Here is a 14,465-nt window from a genome sequence, read left to right on the forward strand (position 1 = left end):
TAATGCTGCGGTATGGTATAACAAAACAGTTTGGAAAAACAAAATTGCGAAAAAAAAAAAGAAGTTATTCAGAAGGGAGGTGACTTATACTAAATTTAACAGCACTAGCAGCAGTCAGCATAACTCTTTGTGCTTTTTGTCTGTTTGTTGTTGCTTGGTTATTTGTGAATTGCGAGTAAGTGAGCTGTTGTTGTGCTTTAATGAGTATAAATAATGTTAACTTGAATGAGAAAAAACGGTGCCTGAACTGGCGGGGAGGTACGGGAGAGAACGAACTGAAGACTAGTAGTTATGGTTGTTGTTGAGCTTACCCGCTTGTGCCGTACCGTGGAAAGTGAAATGAGTTCACAGCAGATTAAATTATCGCTCGATAATTCTGGTTGGCAAGGAGTTTAGACGAAAGGCGTGAACGGCGTATTAATTTATAAAAATAATAATATGAAGTTTGTTGACCGTAAATGGTCATTACTGTGACTTAAAGCAGTAATTTCCTTGTTGTAATTTGCTATATGGCTTATTCCAGCTCAAGTTAATACAATGTTGTGATCAATGCCACCGATCTCAACCAAGTTTTTGAAAAAAAAGCTTATTTTGATATAATAAGCAAACATTTTTTTTTCAATTTTGCTCTAAAGAACTTTTTTTAGGTTTTGAGAAATTATATCTTTGAAAAGAGATTACTCCGCAACTTAATGATCCATGCGTTCTTGACCCACCATTTTGAAGGGTTTTAATGTAGAATCAAATAAATCATTGAAAATTTGCTATGCGTTATTCAAACTACAGTAAAGTTACCGATTATTGGAAAGTCATCAATTATCAAAAAAAGGTACTGTTTCATACCGCGCGGGCAAGGTTGCAAAGACTCATTTCAGCTAAAACAATGTTTTTCTAAATTATGAAATAATTAGATGCCATGATCAAATTTTGAATTGGTAGGATACAAGAAGAGGTTGCAAAGAATGTGTTTGACATATTAAACCTGTTTATTTCACTTCATGAGAGTCACAATCAGCGATTTTTCACAAACTCACTCACTCACTCACTCACTCACTCAGCGATCAGCAAATCGCTGATTGTGACTCATAGAAAGCAAAATTTACAGGTTTTATGTTTCCAACGCATACTTTGTAACCTCTTATTGTAAGTTACAAGTAAAACATGCCATCATACCATCTTTTGGTTTTATTATTCCGAAAAACATTATTTTAGCTGAAATGAGTCTTTGCAACCTTGCGCGCGGGTTTTGTTATTTTTCAAGACAATACCTGATATTCCCTCCACATATTGGAAAATATTACTTTCTAGATGTGTTCCGAAAAGAAAATTACTTGAAAATATGGTTAATGAGATACAATACTACAATATAACTTTGATTAGAGATTACTCCACAATCAAACAATTTAAGTGTGTTATTGACCCACGAATTCCAAGCAATTTAAATGTAAGATTTTATTGATTTATTGGAAAATAGGTTATATAAGAGGAGAGACAGGCTTTCTCTTCGTAGGAATGTTTAAGTTCAACCATTGGCGGATGATGGCACCAACATTTGAGGCCATGTCATGGACATCCACACTGTCGTAGACACAATTCCAGTCGAGGCCTGACAGGTAAGCCAAAAGTTCATCAAAGTCGATTTTGCTTTAATTGAGTGCTCTTTTGAATTCATGTATCTCCGGAAGTGGCCTAGGACATTCAGCTGCAACATTAACGCGAATATTAAGTGGGGGTGGTGCAGATCTACTGGCAGTAATGAATCATCAACAGACTATACTACAGAATAGCTACCCACGGGCGCAAAAACCAAATCGAGAGTGCGACCTAAATTATTCAGCAGCACGTTAACTTGATTCAGGTTCAAGAAGTCCATACCGTCGAATAACGCTGTATTCGCCGTAGTTGATTGTAATCGCCGCACACGAGTACAATGTCATCCAAAGATGTGTTCTTCAATCAGATCGACATTGCGGCTTTTGTCCGGTGGAATGTAAATATTGCTCATCAGGAATCTAAGACCACAAATATTGGCAGAAACACACTCCTGCTCCAGGCTCCTGCCATTGTTCGTATCAATGCATGAGCTGCCATGTGGTTCGGCAACGGCTATGAGCGTACCACCAAAGCAGCGCTTGTCGCTATTCAAAGGGGAACGATCACAACGGAAAACGTTGATTGAATTTCCAAAAATCTGCAGGTAATTCATGCTGTCGTCTAATCCTGCCTCCGTCAGCATAACTACATCGTAGTTACTGTCGAGAGATGCCAAAACATTTCGTCCAGTTTAGTCCTCAAACCTCTCACGTTTTGATAATAAATCCAGACACTAGCGTGCACAGGAATCTTGTTAAGGAGGGGCAATTTTTTTTCTATGGTGCATTTAAGTTTGGGATGGGGAGTACTCCAAAGTGCGTGGTGGATGGTGCTGTCTACCCACCACTGTTTCCCTACTGTTCAATTTAGCTGATTTTATTTATTTTTTGCTCCGGTGGTGGTTCATCTTCTGCAATGCAAACTGCTTTCAGGCAGCTTATAGAACTGGCAATTTATTCCCGTCGACAATGTGGATGATGATCGGTTCGTCAAATGGTTGCAATAGTAGGGCTTTAACCGAAATGATACATTTGCTGCAATGTTGTTGCCTTGGTGGTTGGATTCAGCTGAAGTCAAGTCAGATGGTGGTGATAGCACCGACAACCTGACATGAATGACCAATAAGAATTGCATTCTCCTTTCGCATGCACACTGCGTCGACAAGTACAAGGTTCAAACAGTGCGAACAGTGAACAAACAGTATATTGCTTTTGATCAATCCAATCTTGATCAGTGGTGTTGAGTACTTGGCACTGATGAAGTCTGCAAGTAGTAGACGAAATACGCGTATCTGTCAAAAGATAAGCAATTATAACGGAATTAAAAAGAAATAAACCAACACACTCAAAGGTCTTCATATAAGTATATTACTGGAGACTTGCACTTGGCTGGTACTACAACAGTGCTGCCAGCTATTAAGCTGGCACTGTCAAAACATATTGCCATCAACTGCTTCCAAGAAATCTTCCTCGCTGTCAGGACCTCAGCAATGGTATTGAACGCGGTCGTCGCGTCTGTTTTCAACACCCGTCTCACACCCACGAATGTTTTCGTCGGCCGATCATTATCAATATAACTGATGACAATCGCCAACTGCTCGTGGTGGCCACAATTGCTTGTCTTATCTGCAATGATTGCCACTGGTTTTCCTCGCAAGGTTTTCACAATGTTCCGCAACGTTACATTGTGCAACGACGTAATCATGTCATTTTGAATACGGTTACTTGTGTGCAGTTTTTGGCACCTTCCGCCAAGTGTTTTTCCAGCAGAGGATCGTAGTTTGCCACCAACTGGGTGGCACATTTTCCGCTCCCTCTTCCCATGTTCACGAAGTGGTCGGCCACCTTTGCAAAGTATGCCCACAATATCTATGAAACGTTCCATTATATAGCGATTTTATAGCCGCTTTGCCTCACTAAATAGCAGGTGGTCCAGTTCTTCGTCGATACCCTTCCTGGTTTTGAAATTCTTTTACGCTTCTATATTACCAAATTGGGATCACTGGGATTGTGTTTGCCCAGCAACTCGATCGCTTTCTTCCAATTTCTGAGCCCTGTAGTACAATGTTTTGCGTCATGTTCTTCTTTACAGGTTGAAAATATAAACCAAAGAAAATATATTCTTCAAGGTACGTAGAACGAATTTAGAATCAAGAGGCAGTATTAGATTTTGAACAATATCTCAACAATTTGCGACTCTTTATCAAATCCAACGGTACGTATGGAAAGGTGGATAAATTTAGAAGTCATATTTGACAGAAATATTCCATTTTTGTTTTAAATTCGTTCAGAAAAGAGAGGTAAAGCACGGGTTGTCCTTAGTAAGACGGAAATTAGATCAAAAACCCTACAGCTACAAGCAGAAGCTAGCAAAATTGTTTTGTAGAGCGTTTACTCAACTTTTTCACAACCATTATTCAATTTACCAATCTCACTGAATAACAACAACCAAAAAACGCTAATGTCACTTTTACACACATCCTAATCAACTTTCAACTTGTAACTGCAAAACAAAGCTAATAAAGTGAATATATTACTTATTTGATGACTTCTACACAACCAACCACTCTTGCTGAATAACATAAACATCAAAAGTGTTTTTTTTAACAACTAAACAACCTATTCTCAGCTAATCAACTGTGCTAGCGCTACTTTGGACGCATTTTTAAAGTCAGCTAGGTTTATTTTTAGACGTGTACAGTTTTACAGCTTTTACTCTGCTCCTTTACAAAGGTGAAGTAACTAGTCAAGATAAGTGAGTCATGTGCACTATTATAAAGCCTCTACTCAGCGATCTTGTTGTAGAAGGGCATGTTGATTTTTTTACATCATTTCAAAGTGTTGGCGTAGCACAGTTGTTAGTGTCAAGGATTGCCAATGCGGTCGTCTCGAGTTCGATTCCAGATTTCCGGTGCAGGGTAAATGGATTAATTTGATTTACAGCAAAATATAATCTCAATAAATTCCTTCATTAGAAAATAGCGTAGATAATATTTAACCCGGCTTCAAGACAAAGCTTGTGTAGTGATTATTGAATAACCGGGAAAAGGTTGAATAGGCGCCGTTCAAGTCCACACACAACTTAACAGCAGGAATAACAGGTGTATATAAGCGGTAATGGACATGCAATAAAAGCTTGTCCCAACCGTCCCAACAACCATAATTAGCTGACTAAGTTTTCCAGATTTGCTTGTGTAGAGGTTGTATAAAGGTTTCTTCATATCGTATAACATTTGAATATAGCTTGAGGCTGTATAAATGAAATGAGTAAAGCGTTTACATTGCGAAAATTGTTAGTTGGGTGGCTTATATCAAATAATATAGGCTGTCTTGCAATGAGCACTCATACATCTAGTTTTCACTGGAAATCCTATGTATGATTGCTTATTGCAAGACAGTCTATATTATTTGACATAAGCCATAGTCTGTACGGGGTATTATATGCTGTTGTAGTAACACTTTACTATTACCGTTTCGAGTACGTTGAACTTGGTCATTTTCAGCGAAAATTGTGGTTCTAATTTTTTTTTTTTTTTTTGACTTAAATGCGATCATTAAAAAGGTTTAAAAAATTTGGAACGATTGGAACATAAGCGCATGAAACTATTTTGTCAAGCGAGTAGAGGATTGTTAACGGAATGACAACTTGTGCGAAGGATTGAGCATGTCAACCCTGTCCCAAAGTACCGCCAGTCGGGGTGGCAGGAAATTATGCCGAACATGTTTTAAAAGATGTTTTAAATCTTTTAAAGATGATATTACGCATTTCCAACCAAACTGGACAAATAAGCGTGTTTTCAATTATTAAAAAGTGTGATAAAAGTGCACGTTTACGTAAAATCGTTTGGTTGTCTTCGGTGCAGGAGTAAGAAATGAGTGCGCCGAAGATAACAAAACGATTTGACCTAAACGTGCACTTTTATCGCACTTTTTGAATTTTGGGAGCAGTCCAGTTTTAGTTGCAACCAACAATATTAAGGACAATCCCGAACTTATTGCAACGCACATAAACAGCTGTAACTTTTGAACCACGGTAACAAATTACTTGAAATTTTCAGAGAAGATTCTTAGACGAATTTTTAGTAAGACAACAGTAGACCAAGGTTCAATGGCAAACTTATACCTAAAGTCCAAAAGCTGTCTTTGATATTTTTACAGTTGCAAAAAAGTCCTACATTTGAGTTCATTGAGGTTCTTTTCGAAATTTTTAGAACTCTATGAGCTCTTTTGAAATTCTTCTCAGAATTCCTCTGGAATTATTTTTAGAACTCTTCTTGACTTTTACTCAGAACACCTTGGAGCTAAAGTTCCCTTGGAGTTTCAGAAGAATTTCCTCAGTATTATCCATAAGTTATTCTCGGAATGAGCTAGAAATTATCGGTACTCCCTTGAAATTTTCCTCAAAATCCCTTTGGAATGTCACTCAAAATTTAATTTTCTTGGTATTCTTTTTGAAATTGTCTTGGAACTATCTGCAGCATGCACTAGAAATTATCCACAGAATTTTATTTAAACTCTCCCCAGAAATATTTTGCTACTGTCCTTAAAAATTCAATGGTTCTTCTCGGAATATTTTTGAACTTTTTTTTTTCTCAGAACACCTTGGAACTGAAATTCTCAGGCCAGTGACAAGGCCTCTACCAACAGCAGCGTTTGACAGTAGGCAGCATGTCCAGGGCTAAAATCATTTATTTTGCTGTGCTGGGCCCGCTGTCACTGTATAACATGTTGCCTACGCGCCTGCCACTGGGCTGGAAATTCCCCAAAAGTTTCAGAAGAATTTCCTCTGTATTCTCCGAAAATTCTTCCCAGAATGAGCTTGAAATTATCCTCGGAATTTCCTTGAAATTTTCCGTAACATCCCTTTAAAATTTCATTCAAGATTTGATTCTCTCGGTATTCTTTTTAAAATTATCTTGGAACTATCTGCAGGATTGACTAGAAATTATTCGCAGAATATTCATGGAATCATCCCCAGAAATCTTTTCTTTTGGAACAGTCCTCAGAATTCAATACCCTTGAGGTTCTTCTCGGAAGTAAAGTTTAAGTTGTCCGTCCATTCACCAAAACGTTGTATTTTTTTTTCAACCAGAAATGTTCAATAAAGCTTCCCCCTCCATTCACCAGAACTGTGCAATTTTTACATCAGGAATTTTCAATTCAGCTTGCCCCTCCATGCAGTAGATTGTTGCAAATCTTACACCAGAAATTTTCAATACAATCTTGCCCCCAGGTAATTTTACACCAGAAAATTTCAATTGACCAGAACAATGCAAATTTTCCACCGTTAATGTTCAATAAACATTGCTTCTCCAATGTTCTGATTGGTGCAGATTTCCTTTTTCCATTTTCTACCAGACATTTTCAATATAGATTGCTTCTCCTATCATCAAAATGTTGCAGGTTTTCCACCAAATGAAGCTTGCCCCTATTTCCAGATTTTTCATCATAAATTTTTAGTAAAGCACCCAAGTAACCAACAAGCCCGTTAATAGCCCTTTTTGGTATATAAGGCTGCTATACGAGTGATATAAAGTTCCGAAACCCTATACACTGAAACCTCCGTATACGAAGTCTTTTTTTACGCAGTGTATTCAATTTACGTCCCTCTTTTTACGAAGTAAATCCTAAATAACGAGTTTTCTGTTTACGAAGTAAATTCCAAATAACGAGTTTTTTTTTTGCGATTATGGGAATCTGGGAAAAACTATGTAATATCCCACAAGATGGGTATCTTTGGAATCGGAGTGAGATGTAGGAACCGGAAACCCATGTCTGACGCCATTTTGAAATCCAAGATGGCGGCTTCCGGTTACAGAAAAACTTGGACATTCTGCCATATACAGCACAAAATGGGTATTTTTGGAATCGGAGTGACGTCAAGGGACCGAAAATCGATGTCTGACCCCATTTTGAAATCCAAGATGGCGACTTCCGGTTACAGAAAAACTTGGAAATTCTGCCAAATACCTCACAATATGGGTATTTTTGGAATCAGGGTGATGTGCAGGGACCATAAATCGATATCTGACCCCATTTTGAAATCCAAGATGGCGACTTCCGGTTACAGAAAAACTTGGAAATTCTGCCAAATACCCCACAATATGGGTATTTTTGGAATCAGGGTGACGTGAAGGGACCGGAAATCTATATCTGAAACTATTTTGAAATCCAATATGGCGACTTCCGGTTACATAAAACTCGGAAATTCTGCCAAATACCTCACAATATGGGTATTTTTGAAATCGGAATGACGTTTAGGGACCGGAAATTGATGTCTGACGCCATTTTGAAATCCAAGATGATGGCTTCCGGTTACAGAAAAACTTGGAAAACTTGTCGTATACCCCACAATATGAAATTTTTTGGAATTGGAGTGACGTGTAAGAACCGGAAATTTTTTCTGTAACCGTAAGTCGCCATCTTGGATTTCGAAATGGCGTCAGACATCGATATCCGGTCCCTAAACGTCACTCCGTTTCCAAAAATACACATATTGTGGGGTATATGATAGAATTTCCAAGTTTTTATGTAACCGGAAGCCACCATCTTGGATTTCAAAATGGCTTCAAATATTGATTTCTGGTCCCTGCACATCACCCTGATTCAAAAAATACCGATATTGTGGGGGTATTTGCAGAATTTCCAAGTTTTTCTGTAACCGGAAGCAGCCATCTTTGATTTCAAAATGGCGTCAGACATCGATTTTCGGTCCCTACACGTCACTCTGATTCCAAAATACCCATATTGTGGGGTATTTGATAGAGTTTCAAAGTTTTTTGTTTTGTATTTCCAAGTTTTTCTGTAACCGGAAGCCGCCATCTTGGATTTCAAAATGGCGTCAGACATCGATTTCCGGTCCCTAGACGTCACCCTGATTCCAAAAATACCCATATTGTGGGGTATTTGACAATATTTTCAAAAACCTCTTTTTACGAAGTAAATCCCAAATAACGAGTTTTCTTTTTACGAAGTAAATCCCAAATAACGAGGTTTTTTTTTTACGCAATAATTCGATTTATGAACCCCCGTTTTGGTTCGTAAATGGAGGTTCCAGTGTATTTACCTTATATTGCAAAAAGGGCGATTATCAGGTAGTTATTAAAATTTGTTTCTCTATTCAGCAGAAGGATTCAAATTTAAGACCAAAATTTGTCTGAAAAGCTTGCCCATTCGTTTACCAGAACGGTCCACTAGAAATTTTCAACATAGCATAATTTTAAATAAAGCTTGTGCCTTCATTTACCAGACCAGTGCGAGTTTTCCACCAGAAATTTTCTGTTCAGAGCGATACAAATTTTCATTTATCAGAGCGATGGAAATTTTGCACCAGATATTTTCAATAAAGCATGCTCCTCCATTCACCAGAACGGTGCACCAAAAATTGTTAGTGGAGTTTGTTTCACCATGTGGTGCAATTTTCAGGCTTTGCCTCTTCATGCACCAGAATGGTGTAAATTTTACACCATAAATTTTCAATGAAGCTTGCATTCATCAGAACGATACAAATTATGCAACAGAAAAATGAATAAACCTTGCTGCTACATTCGAACTTTGCGAACTTTCCACCAGAAATTTTCAGTTAAATTTGAAACCTCCAAATGTTTAGCATGATTCAATTTTTCCTCCAGAGTTATTTATTTTCATCAGTCCCTCAATACACCAACTTGATGATATTTTTACACCAGAACTATTAAATAAAAAGCTTTTTCTTCGATTAACCACCGTAAAGGTGAATTTTCTCTACCTTAAATTTACCCTCTTCTTTTAACTCTCCATGAACCACCTAGAAAAAAAAATACACCAAAATTTTTTTGTATACACCTCTATGGTGCAATTTTCAGGCACTATCTCAAAGGAATTTATGCAATCAAAGATTTTCAGTGCCCTTATATTATGAAATGAAGCAATTTTACCTTCAAATCAGATTATCAAGAAATCAATTTATTTTATATCATAATTTTGTGAATGTGGAAATAAAAATCTTATTTATAAAAAGTAGGGCGATTGCCCCCACCTTGCCTCACCCTGTGCACGCCAGTGAAACCAGGCATCGATGGTGCTGGAACTCCTATGGTACGAGAGTTCTTCAGAGCGAGAATTGTCGTTACTGCAAGGATACTTGATAGGCAGCTTGGAAGACCCCATCGCCAGCACTAGACTCAGGGCCGGGACGATTTGGGTGGCAGTAACGAGAAAGCTGCGAGATATTTTCGATAATGGCTGTGGGCTCGACTGAGCTAGGCGGGTCAGGGGCTTCCGTACTGCTATGTGTAGGGCGTCCCGGGTCAGATGACGATGAGCTTGATTGTGGGAAGAGTGGCGTGAAGATGCAGCGTTGAAAAGTGATGAAGGGCTATGCGTTGGTATTTTGCAACAAATAGTGTTCTCGAACGGACATACGCTGGAATTGGAAGGACGATCAGGAAGTGGAAGTTTATGAAAAATAACGTACTTTCCTAGGAAAGCAGGCTAGAGGACCTCAACTACAGTCTCGACAGCAGGACCGCGACGATTATGTTGAACGCTGGCAGCAATAGACCGGACTGTGAGAGCTGAGAAGAGGCCTCCAATGTGGTTTTTAACATGCGTCGCGGGATCCGTCTATCCGACAGGAAGCATTAGTTTTTTGGGAAATAAACAAACTCCCGTAAACGGAAACCAACGGGCCTAGTCGAGAGTTCTAACGCCAATTCCTTCAGATTAGGGTCCAATCCGATTTTGTAAGAAACAAACGTCAAGTTGGTGGTATCTTTGTCAAGTTAGTTGTATCTTCGGAACAAGGCGCACCACATCAGCAACATCCGAAGTACACAATATATATCAGAAACACAAAATTCAGACACTGACTAACAATTTAACTATAAAATTTATATGTTTGACTACGAAAACCGTGTCCAAATTTAGATTGAAATCCGGCTCAATATGACCCTTTAACACCTTATTCGTCACAAAATGTTAACACCCAAAGAAGGTCAACGTCCTCCGTCTGTGTATTTGACCATATGACTAAGTGAGTGGCAGCAACCCTGTTCTGGACTAATGCTTCTATCATCACATACCCACTTACCCTCTGATTCTTTCTCAAAAAACGATCCTAATATTGCCCGCACCGATATTGCACAATGAAGCGTAAATTTTCTCACTAACAAGTCGTTGGCTCATAATCCCTTGCTACCTTTTTGCCACCACCAGCAGATTGCCGAGGGTGCGGTGGGTGAATTCAGAGGCTGTTGCTCTTTCTCCTTCCCCCCCCCCCCCTCCAATGGCTGACCACGACGAGCTGGTAGCAGCTCAGTTACAGCTATAATACGCCTCATTTGGGAGATACAATAGCCACTATTAAGCTGGGCGCTGACTGGGGGCTGCCCGGGGACGGGAATTCTTTTCTCTGCTCTGTACCATATCGGAAGCTGGCTGACGAGCTCTTTTCGCTCTCGTTCGGACGGGTTGGCTATCGGGATGAATGCCAGACTAAGTAGCGACGTAATCAGCTATGGTAAAAAAAAAATACCGCGTTGGAATTATGTCAATGGGCTTGAGTAATTTGTGGAACGTGGTAACGAGCTGCAAAAACGGCGTCATTGTGTATGATGTACAAGAGGAGAATGCGCGAGTGGGTGGGGGTTGCTACTCGAGTCAAAACGGTCCTTGTTTCGTAAGGCGTTCCGTTCAAAGCGAAAGCATTTGCGTATGCTGTTCTGCTATTTTTTTTTTTGCGGGGTGAGTTGGTTAGCAAAACAATCAACAACAAAAAAAGCACACACATAAGAGTAAAGGCAGTGGGTACTCTAATAAATCCAGATCAATGTCCAGTGCGCATTTCTCGCGTAGAGCCTAAAAGCGTTGAAGTTGGTTTTTTTTACGTACCTGGATACCGTGCCTGCTGCGGGGGATAGTAACAGAAGGGATGTGTCATGTGTGCTGGAAAGTAATGATACATGCGTGGCGTGTAGCTCGGGGGTGCCGCCGAAACCAGTGCAACACGATCTAGAAAAATATGCAACGAGGAGAAAATGGTTTTTGTTGTTTTGGTTTATGTGAGTGAGCGTGATGCTTAGTTTTTACGGTTGGAGCACTAGTGTCCAATTTAAAAACTAAGCGTTTTGTTTTGATGATGGTCGCTTTACACTATAAGTATGTGTGTGAGTGGTGTGCGTTTGTGTGCGCTGTGCAGTGCAGAAAGGGTGCGTGGATGAATTGGCACCGTGTTACATAAAAGTTGATTTCGATTCGGATGATTGATTACTTATTTACACTTCACTTTCAACGACTTCTGCCTAACGGTGTGAGAAGAACTAACGATTTTAATACTCCCATCACGAATATAAAATTGGCTTTTAGTTGACTGATCTATTAGGTATTCCATGTTGAAATTATTATTTCTTGATGTCCATATTTCTACCTATCCCAACGATTTGCGCAGTCCCTACACATTTCCTTATATTGAGTTGTCTACATCTCGATATTCTATGTGGCAATAGACCCATAAACAAAAAAAGCGTTATAATATTTTCTCTTTTTTTTCCTTGATTTGTTTTCCGTCGATCTTGTTTTCCGTGCTGAGCACCAATGCTACCGACGCCAGGGAGGCAGCTCCCCACCTGAACCTTACCTATCGACAAATCAACTCATGAACCGGGGACCAACGACTTTACTTCCCTTCCGAAGGAAGGCGTGATCAGAGATGTTATGCCTCAGAATATCCCGGCGGCGCCGACTGGGATTGAACCCAGCACTGCTGGGATGACAGGTAATCACACTTACCACTACACCACCGGCGCCGCTACCTTCTCTTTCTCAGTTTCAACTTTATACGTTGTGAATAGTCTATTAATATCAAAGGAGTTTGTAAAATCAATTTCAAGCATGGTATTTTTCTCCAGTATTATGCGTGATTTGAGAGCGTTTGAGAGTGGAAAAATATCAATGTGCTAATGAGCATGATCATTGCAATTTCGATGAATTTCTAGACAAATAAAATCAAACAAACAATTTTTTTTATTGAAATTTGCCAAATTTGCTCTAAATTTAAGTAAAACATACGGTTTTCAAAAGACTCGTAAACGCTAACTCGGACGAGTCTGAATGAGTTATCACGACTAATGTGTTCATGCTAACTTTAAGTTTCAACCCCTCATAGATTACATGATTGAACCACGCCGAATTTGACAACATTTTTAACAAATAAAAAGTACAAAAATACTTAAAAGCCAAATTTTAATAAACTTCTTTAAAACAAGCTAAAACATTTATATATAGATGCCATTATCTATCATCTAGTTCGCATTGCATACAAGAAAATCATTTTCTGATAAGTATGTACCATTGATCATTTTCTTTACGTCTGGTAATGTCTGTTGCCAAATAGTTGGTTTTTGAAAAAAATGACCGACCATTCTTTTTACGATTCAAAATTCGAATTAAAGGGAAACTTAATTGAGCTGCTCGATGAAGAAGAGAAGGCAATCAACGAAATGTTTCCGAAGGAAGGATAGTAAAAGAAAGGAGAACAAGCGAGCGGAAGCTACACGGCGAATGAGAACGACCCAAATTTGAATTTAGTTCACTCATAATCACCAAAAGTGCAGGAACTCAGCGATGAGTAAAATTTGTCTCATGTTTTCCCAGGTTTTTCCAGGATTTTCCAGGGAAAAATTCCCGAATTTGAGAAAAGTAAAGATTGGATTCACTCAGTCTATTGGTACTACTCCGAGACTGAATAAAATTTTCGTCAATTTCCTCATTTTCCGGCAGATTTTTTAGGTTTTCCACAGGAAACCATCAGACAAATTTTACTCATCGCTGAATTCCTGCACTTTTGGCGATTATCAGTGAACTAAACTCAAATTTGAGTCGTTCTCATTCGCCGTGTATAAATATGAGCTACCTAAACTTGTTGAAGACATTCTTGTAACGAACTTTAGAAGCGACGGATAGCAGCAGCAGCAGCAGCAGCAGTAATAACAACAGCAGCAGCAGTAACAGCAGCATCAGCAGTAACAACAATAGTAGCAGCAGCAGTAATGGAAGCGGAGCGGCCGTAGCAGCCGATTAACGGCTAGCTATTTTCTGAGACAAACGACCGAGGCTGGAAACCTCGGTCGGGTCACGACACCAAGGATCTCATTTGGAGGAAACTACTTTCAAGATCATTGCAAAGAATATAAAATACAGATGGTCACCGTGTACCGAACAAAAGACGTGACTCAGAAAGCTTATTATTGAATGTCACACAAATCCACATATGAGAACATAATGTGAGTTTTTCATGATCAAAACATCAAATATGTATATCAAAAATAAATGATTCAATTGTTTTGTGAATTTTTATTTTGGAGCAGCTTTTGAAAGTGGACAATGGACATAGATTTTTAATTTTTTTCAAAAATGTTTCAATTTTTATTTAAAAAAATGTATGTTGTTACTTACAAAATTAATGAGTAGATCGTGAATTACAATCGAAACCCCGTTTAGATTGAATGAATTAAAATTTATTTACATTTTTTCACAATTTTTTAATCAATTATATCTTCGCGTACACTCAGTGCACTAGTGTGACAAATGAAAAGTTAATACAACTATGCAAAAGTGATGCAATGACAAATATGAGCTCCTACAAAACAACACATAACGTGCAAGATGAATATGATATTTTTTCAACAGATTCATCAAACTGCCTTCGTCAACCTAAGGAAGATTCACACGTCTTTCGATAAAGAACTAAAGTCACTGAACAGTTGAGTGATCAAAAAAGTCTTACAGCCCAATCAAGGTGGGTCCAAACTCGTTCAAAAGCCACCAATCACAATCCTCTGCCACCGTTCTTCCTATCCTAATGAGGCATGATTGATTAGAGGTTTATTGTGGCAT

At 38.8% G+C, this 14,465-nt stretch overlaps 1 protein-coding gene across 1 annotated transcript in view; it reads right to left on the reverse strand.

Annotated features, from left to right (window-relative positions):
• Positions 1-14,465, reverse strand: part of LOC135701075 (uncharacterized) — a 243,841-nt gene that overhangs the window by 20,822 nt on the left and 208,554 nt on the right. The window contains exon 2 of the mRNA XM_065221785.1: positions 11,463-11,582. Within this exon, the coding sequence (XP_065077857.1) occupies positions 11,463-11,582 (120 nt within the window). The remainder of the gene's footprint in view (positions 1-11,462; positions 11,583-14,465) is intronic.

This window comes from Ochlerotatus camptorhynchus, unplaced genomic scaffold (assembly GCF_037179485.1).
Source record: "Ochlerotatus camptorhynchus isolate MF236.1 unplaced genomic scaffold, CSIRO-AGI_Acam_v1.1 ptg000149l, whole genome shotgun sequence".
NCBI classification, from domain to species: domain Eukaryota; kingdom Metazoa; phylum Arthropoda; class Insecta; order Diptera; family Culicidae; genus Ochlerotatus; species Ochlerotatus camptorhynchus.